This window comes from Garra rufa, chromosome 2 (genome assembly GCF_049309525.1).
Source record: "Garra rufa chromosome 2, GarRuf1.0, whole genome shotgun sequence".
NCBI lineage: Eukaryota > Metazoa > Chordata > Actinopteri > Cypriniformes > Cyprinidae > Garra > Garra rufa.
Window position 1 is genome coordinate 67,191,636 of NC_133362.1, and position 9,044 is coordinate 67,200,679.

Consider the following 9,044-nt stretch of genomic DNA (forward strand, 5'->3'; position numbering starts at 1 on the left):
TTTAACCCACCTACCCCCCCTATCCTGCCTTATCCAATCATCCATGCTGCATCTGCCATGCCACCGCTGTCCCCTGACAGCCCCTCTGCTCACCCTCAGCCCACCATCTGTGCGGTTGGCTTGCCGCAGTTCTGCCAGTCTCCATTGGCATCATGGCTGGAGGATCCCTCTTCTTCGCTTCCAACCTCAGAGTCCCGGACTCTGCCTAGGCCCTCCGACACAGCGGCTCCACCCCGGCTATCAGCTCCCTCTTCTCCACCGTCACCCGTCAGCCCACCAGCTCCACTAGACTCCCTCGTCCCTCCAGCTCCGCCTTGGTCGGTCGTCGTCCCACCATTGCCTAAGGACTCCTCAAGCTACGCCTCATCGCTCCCTCCCACTGGCTCCGTTGGGCTCCGTTGGGCTCCTCCCTCATGCTCTGCCTCAGTCCTCTGTCACTCCGGCTCCGCCTCGGACCTCCGGATCTCCACCTCGGGCTCCACCGCCACCTGCTTCGCCTCGGTCGGTTGGCCCCCTGGAGTCGTCAGCCCTTCCTCCACCATGGCTCCTCCCTCCGTCGACTCCACTGTGGGTCTCCATCATGGATGCGGCCTGGGTCTCACCTGGCTCCTCCTGCTCCAGATCCCTCCTGTCTCCTCCTTGGCTCCTCCCTCCGTCGTCACAACCTTGGACTGTTCTGTTTCCTCCTTGGCTCCTGAACTGTTAATCGCCCTCCTTTTCCGCCAAAATCTCCTCCCGTATAGACTCCGTGTTGTCCAGCCATTATCCGAGGGGGGAGTTTTGTAACATCCCTGTCATTCTGTCAGTTTTGGTTTAGTCCGTATGCTCATACAGATCTGGCCATTTAAAATGCGCGCGGGAAGTAAAGTGGTCTCGCGTGACGCCGGTGTATTCCAAGGGAACACGGAAAATACAATGACATAGGAAAGACATGATCAGTAGGGGGCAGTCATGTAACGCACTGAACTGAAGCGGCAGCAAACATCGCTCTAAGCCCGAATGACTCGTTTGTACGGTGACCTGGAGGGGACATCTTCTTCGGACATTATTCGTTTATATTCGTTAATTTTCCTATCATTTCGATCTCATATATATATATATATATATATATATATATATATTCATCTTTTTTCTAATTAATAGATAACCTATAAAGTGTTTCATTGTCGAGTGAATCATTCACGTTCCATTTGTAAATCGTTTATGGTCACACACGGGCATTAATACAATCATAAAGGCAAAACTTTATTGGCATAATTGTCGTTTACAATATTTGCTAAATATATGGCAAATAGGATATACAGAACGTTATTTAGGTTAAGCGATTCACAATAAACAAAAAAGTAGATAGCTCTAAATCACTTTATTATTAATAGGCTATTATTATTTTAATATCTGGTTAGGGCTATTTATTTTTAACACCTGACAATTATGCCAATAAAATTTTTGATTGTATTTCTCCCCGTGTGTGACGATAAATTAGCATGTTTTCATTTACAAATGAAACTACGTGAATGATGCATTCCTCAGTAAAACAGTTTAGTAATTATATAGTCTAGTCTATTAATTAGACGAAACAAAATAAAATATGTTCAATTCAACCTTTAAACTACATTCCAGTAAAATTCAGTCATATAGCATATGTCAAGCATTTACAGTATCATTTACATGAACGTTAAGTAAAGAGAGCAAAATTAAGGGTGGGGGAAACTAATATAAACGAAACTAAAAATATATACAATAATAACTGGCTAATAGTAATAATATTACTAATAGTAATAATAATGATAATGATAATAATATTAATACCAACACGGAAAAAAATACTATCAGTTAATATAAGGAATGTAGGCCTATTTCACTGTGTGACGATAAATTATTTCCAAATGAAACTACGTGAATAATTCACTCTTCAATGATTTGTATATTAATTGCAATTTGCAATTGTGTTAAGTGCACTTTTGGGAAAGGCACGTGAAACAATAACGAACGTTCACAAAATGACTCGTAGAAAACGCTTATAAGCACTAAAATTAATCGAAACGCAGCCCAGAATGTTATGTAAAGAGATCAAAATGAAGTTGAAAATAATGAATATAAACGAATAATACGGAAAAAAAGAGGATCAGTTAATGGACAAGACTGTGTGTGATGCATGAAATGTTTCTTGTAGGGCTTTTTAATTTGAAGTACATGTAATATTTATTCATGATACACTTGTGAATGCTGTCTAAATCGCGCACAGACAGCATTGGCATATACAGCAACGCCTATATAATTATGTAATATTGTATTAATTTCTATAACAATTAATATAATAATTTCTTAACTCAAAATGAAATATTAATAAACCTATCTCTGATAATCCCGGGTTACTATGCTCACTCAGGTTTATTTATGCATTAAACTCGTGTTTATGCATTTTTATCAGTATTATTTTATGTTTTTGATAACAGCAGATTCTGAACAACAATGTTAAAAAAGCTTATTTATTCAAGTGATCATTAATGTACATTTTATTTTCATTTTACAGTTTTGCCAATGCTTAGACATTTTTAAACAACTTTATACATCGTTACATTCCAGTATGTCCACCCTGATGTTTCACCACAGCCGGAAGAACTTTAAACAGTCTGTTTATGTACTTGTTGCATGCCACTGCTGTAAGTTCCTCAAACCAGAATTTATTTATGGCATCAATTAAGTCAGACTTTGTAGTTGGTTTTGCTACTTTTCGAATATAATCTTTCAGAGCATGCCACACCATTTCAATGGGATTCATGTCGGGGGATTCGGCGGGAGTCTTCACCCAGTTTATACCCTGTTCAGCAATGAGTCTGCCTGCAGCAGTGTGCTTCGGGTCATTGTCCTGGAAAAAACGGTGATGTGCTCCGAAGTTTTCCCTAATGTATGGGGCAGCAGTTTCTGTTACAATAGCATTTTCAAAGAAAGACCGGTCCATTATGCCTTCGAAGATTGCAATCGGTCCCGGACCCAGTCTGGATATTGCTCCCCAAACATGAACTTTTAGCGGGTGCTTTGGCTTTGGTTTAGACACGTGTCTCCCACTCCTACGAAATGACATGGTGGCAAAGCGGTCCAAAGCCACTGTTGTTTCATCAGTGAAAATGACATCGTGAAATGACTCCTTCTCAGCAATCCATTTTTGGGCTTGTTGGAGACGTAACTCTTTATTTTTGTCTCTGATCATGGGACAATGTTGAGTTTTCCCATACTTCCACCCAAGCTTCTGCCTTATCCTCCGAATGGATCGCTCGCTTATTTCCACTCCGCTGTCACGCCATAGCTGTTTTTTCACGGAACATGACACCAGTTCATCATTCTGATGAGTGATATTCTCTATGGATAGGACAATGTCTCTAAAATCAAGGGCAAAACAGAAAATAGTTAAACATTTGACAGTTTATGCATAACCACCACTTAGCATTAACCGGTATTTAGGCCAGTGTTTGTGTTCGCGTCATGCAGTGGGTAACTTACTCCGTTATTTTGCGAGGATTACGTTTGTGTGATGATCTTTCTTTGTAGTGTCTCCGGATAGTGCTCAATGTAGCGTGTACACCAATGGATTTCAGATGTCGGGATATTTCTTGAGTAGAACTTCCAGCAGACCTCATCACCCTGATGTCTTGGGAATGCAGCTTGCTGATTTTGGTCATTGTGAGATGACTTTACAGATGGATGGACTGTATATATTCGTACAGTGTGTCAGGGGTGTGGACACTAATGTTTTGTGATAAGAGGGTGTATCATAGGTGGAGCGTGTGAGGAAAGCTTTCCCCTTTTCCCTGGCATGCATTTGAATGCTGAATCCGCAATTAAACCGAATGCTACACAGTTGGACCCCCCCAAAAACAGTCTCAATAATATGTTGATTACAAGGCAAAACAGGCAGCATTCACCCCCCATCCCCATTCGGCTATTCATAAACATTTCGCTCTTTATACTGCCGCTGATCGCCTCATTAACTGCTACTTTTAAAATAACTGAAAAAAACAAATAGTTCCCACTTCCCTTTGTGTCGAAATTGACACGGCTCATGGCTAGTGTTTGCATATTTCTTTCTATTGTGCAACCAGATTAGTGTTATATACTGTGCTGATAGTTCTGATCATTTTTTTTTTTTTTTATCGGACAATGCAACCTGAACTTTAAATTCAAAGTAGCCTAAAATAGCTGGATCTGCCAGTCTCAACTCCCGTTTACTCCACCGCCATCTAACAGCATTTTCACACCAGTGATACTAAATATTCTTGCAAACTGTCTAAACTTCAATATACAGTACATGAAGACACTAGAGGTTTTGCGATGTACACTGCATGAAAAAGGGGGTTTTCGTCAGTTAACGACACTGTGAATTGTCGCAGAAGTTTCAGGTTAATGGCTGTTCACAGGAATGCGCAGTTAGCACAGATAATTGTAGGGAACTGCCAAAAATTGATGTGGAAGGCTTAGCACCTGACACCCCCCATGATTCATGTCACCTTGGCCTCGGTGTAGCTTTTATATGTAAATGATTACTGGAGCTATACAAATGCAAACCAGGGGAAGGGGGGTGGCTTGAGACTCACTGATCTAGAGCTGGCTAACTGTAGCCTTCTTTGACTCAACTACACATAACACCGCGACATGCAATAAAATTATATTTTTCATGTGAAACAGTTTTTTAAACAGATATCATTTAATATTTTTAAAGTGTATATAAACATTTGTGTGTACACATTTTGTTCTATATTTTGTTCTTGAACTATATTTTCTCTATTTTCATCCATCTATCTATCTATCTATATACACGCACGCACGCACGCACACAGATGAAAATATATAGAAAATATAGTTGTTGGTATATCGATATTTTCAAGACAAATATAACAACAACTACATTACACAAGTCAGGCCAAGCAAATTACAGAACAAAATATATTTTTATTGTATACAATTTACAAATAGTAAAGCAAATGATCACTTAAAAAATATTAGAACATTTTAGACCTCAACCACTGTACATAGTGGCATGACTATAGTCACTTTTTCTGTTGTTGTACTTAATTGCACCGTGGATGTATTTGACACACATCGTCCAGCAATGCGCTCAACAGGGAGAAATGATGCATTGTATTGTTATCGCCATTGTAAGCAGCGAATAAAATCTAAACAGTGACGTAAAAATGAAAGCAGCAAGCAAATTACAAGAAAGCAGAACGTCTTCATCTATATGTTTTGGATTCCGCGCTTTGATTCATGACCTAGTCTGTGATTGGACAAATCGTCGACGTCACGTTCATGAACTCGTCCGTGATTGGACAAATCGACCACGTCACGTTCATGCCGCCCATGCCGTTTTACGGTCTTTTAAATCGGCTGCAAGTGAGCAACTGATAAAATAGACCTATTAACAAATTGTCACTGTGTGCATTTGTATTAACTGTGCGAGAAAGAAATGGAGGCCACAGCATTTTATTCAAAAAGGAGCGCTCCCACTTGTAGTAGCAAGCGAAAGGTATGTAGTCTATAATGTATTTTGGCCTAACGCTGCCTTAAATTTTTTGGTACATTCAGATGTTTGTTGTGTGCTAACCATCATACATATTGTCTCAATAGCATTCTGGCAAGGAGAACAAGCAGAGTCCACAGACCAAAAATAAAACAGGGACTACCCGGCTTGTAAAAAAGAAATCGGTGGGTATTTGATAAGTTATTTTTATGTAAGCAGCCCCATGTGCAGCAGCTTCATATGCCTATCTGCGGTGTGAACATCATATTCAAAACTAATTTTAATGTTACCATCTACAGGCTGTTCTAATTGAACGTAGATGTCCTGCTGCAGTCACTGTTTCCAAGGAACAGATGTCTGAATTCACAAGAAGGCTTCTGAATTTAGAGGCACGGATTGGTTTGTTGGAGGCGCGTTTCAGTGAGAAAACTCATCCTTCGACAGCGGATCAATCCACATCCACAGACATTTCTGCCAATGTTCCTTCAACGTCAGCGGATACTCCAATGGACTGCCAACAGCCTTTTGAGATGTGGTCATCTCCTCAGTCTGCTCGCGAAGACCATTCGCTGTCAGCGCACCTGGTTGATGCTGATTTCGGTGTTCCTGCTGCAGCCTCTACACCACTGACTGTCCGGACGCTCAACCTACAAACCAGCCCAGATCATTCGTTAGCGGGCTCAACATCAGAAGGATTAACCAACAACCCAGTGGTGACGAATCCGATGCTCCATAATGAAAATTCGCCGAATCAAGATTATTCACGGGTTTCTCCTTCCATCATGACATCATTCCATTTGAGATTGCCTGAAACACCAACAAACACCTCCCATTCTCATCACCATCATCGTATTCGCCGGTCTCTCATGCAGGGAGTAATCCTTCCAGATGTACTTTTAAATCATGTTTCAGTAGAGACCGAGAATAAACTGTATCTGGAATCAACAGGACCAGACGGGAAACCAAGGGCAGATCGTTTCGCTGTTCTTTTGTTTAAAAGGTTAATTCCCCTCAACCTTTATCAGAACTGGGCAGGTTCTGTTAACTTTGACGGCTCCAGGGGGAAAAATGCACTACCCAACAACCTTCGTCAAGCACTTTCAGATGCTGTTGGTCGGAGATTCAACCCCGCAGTTCGTGACTGGAAGCTGATAAGAGACAGACTTAACGAACTTCTCCGAAATAGAAGAACAACTTTTCCACTTTTTTTAAAATTAAAAAGTAAAAAAATATATATGTTTAAAAACTTGCAGAACTCACTGGAGCACTTGTGATACTGAACAATTGTATCCATTGTCAGTCACATAATAAAAGCCTTATTGTTTTGAAAAATGATCCTTCTGTTTATTTGTTGACATTATTTTTAATATTAGGATTATAATACTAGGGTATAGTACTTACATTGACATTAGGCCAAATCTAAATGGTTCCCTTTCCTTTTATGTATTAAAAAAAAAAAAAAAACTTCATGGGCAGCGCGACATCATAATGTACAGCACAAAAAGAAATAAAAGAAAATACTACTACTACTCACAATAATACATCAAATAATTTTTTTACACTCTAAACTATAGTTTATATTTCTCCTCTTGCACAAATCAATAAAATCAAGTGTATCTAAAATTGTATAAATGGTATGAAAAAGACGAGCTACCTCTCAAACATGTAAATCTTCATTTGCTGTGGCTTTAAAATATTGAATTTTATAATGTATTTTGTAATTTTGTACTTGCTATTTATTGTTATTTTTTAATTAATTATTTTGATTGCTCAGTGTTTGCGCGCCCTGTAATAAATTGTTTAGTCGGCATATAACACAGCATGTGATGGAGTGCCTCGTCTTATTAGTTTTTGTTAATAAATGCTATATAAGCTAGTTTTATTTTATTTTTGTTATGCTGTTTAATTAAAAATAACAAATCCATCTTTTAAGAATTTGTTTTAATCTTAAAATTGATAGGTGTAGCCAATATGTAAGCAAAACCAAGATCATGAATTCAAAAGTAAAAGTGAAAAGCATCCTAGACATTACAATAGCGGAAATCCCGTTCACAAAATTAAAATAAGTAGGCCTACTAACAAATATGCACAAAAGGGGGTTGAATGTTAAATACGTTTCCATAAAACAATACATTATGATAACAGACAAACTATTTATCAGCAATGAGCTTTGATTAAGCCCATGTTGAAGAAATAAATAAATAAATAAAAATGAAACTAAAGCGCGACCAACTGAGAGCGTTATGCCGCGTTCCAGGCAACCCGTTACCCGTGTTTTTCCAAACTTCTACCAGTGAAAGTGCACTGGAACGGCAGTTAAAACCGTGAATTCCCACCCGTGAACTCGTACTAGATCGACGCACTCCCAGTTCCCAGTTCTGACATGACCAAGAAACAACAATAAAGGGGTGCGGTGTTTATGCAAGTGGCACACGGTGGAAAAATAGAGTAATATTTAGGACAATTTAACGTTGCAATCAAATTATTAATACTATAAAAATAATAAATTCTTGGCGTGACTTGCCTGGAACGCTACAAAGTTCTTTGAAGACGTGATTTACGAGCTCAAAAACCTGCCTGGAGCGCAGCATAAGTGTGTATCCTGTCACAAAATATGGCGAAAAGTCCTACACAAGGGGAATAGTGTGATTAAGGTGTGTACATGTCTTCCATAATGCGACTAAAATAGGAATACTCCACCTGTCTTAATTCGATTTGTGTTTACTCAAATTATGACTTTAGTCGGATTAAATTAATCAAAAATATCAGTTTACATGGTTGCTTCTTAATCAGAGTATTTAATCGCGTTAAAATCGGAATATTGTTGTCCATGTAAACGTACTCACTGTCGAGTATAAAACTTTTTTCGCAGTACATCCATTATATTTCCATGTTACACTTTTAAGACGTATAGCCCTGCATTTTAGTCCGTCAAAGATCAAATGCGGGCTAAAATTATGTTTTAACATTCAGTGGTGATTAAAAAAAAACTTGCAGCGCTGGTGGAAACACGGTCCTGTCAGCAGCATTGAGCGCACGTTCAGCACAGCTTGGAAGGGTTCCTTGTTTAAAGCTTGCCACAAAACACTGGAAAAAGTAAATACCTTGACTGTCAAATAGTAAGGAGATATTTTAATTATTTATTTAGAAACTACTGTTTTCTGAGTCAGTGATGATGCAGTTAACAGTCCTCCTCAAATCCTCGTTTTTTTTCGTTAAGTAGTAATTTAAGTCTTTCTACATATTTATTTATCATGTCTGACAAAAAATAGCGGTTACATATTTTCCACTGAAAAAAATGTAACTGATCGAGCTTGATCCTTCATGTCCTAAAAATGTGTTTTGCACTCTCCGCACAAACGATTGGCACCTAACAGCACACATTTATATCTCTTAGTATTTAAATCTTTTGTTTTACATCTATGGATTTTATTTTAGCCAATTCGTGATTTGAGAAGGCAAATTGAAACACAGAGTAGGTCAACTCACTGTCTGCCGCTTGGTCTTTAAGAAACAAAAAGCTTACGTT

The 9,044-nt window shown here is 39.0% G+C and overlaps 1 protein-coding gene across 1 annotated transcript; it reads left to right on the forward strand.

The window, feature by feature from the left end:
- The first annotated feature begins 4,922 nt into the window (after window positions 1–4,922).
- LOC141325695 (uncharacterized) lies at window positions 4,923–6,823 on the forward strand. The gene is made up of 2 exons (XM_073834453.1): window positions 4,923–5,700; window positions 5,815–6,823. The coding sequence occupies exon 2, from the start codon at window positions 5,869–5,871 to the stop codon at window positions 6,787–6,789; it is 921 nt and encodes a 306-aa protein (XP_073690554.1). The 5' UTR covers window positions 4,923–5,700; window positions 5,815–5,868; the 3' UTR covers window positions 6,790–6,823.
- Window positions 6,824–9,044: the final 2,221 nt, after the last annotated feature.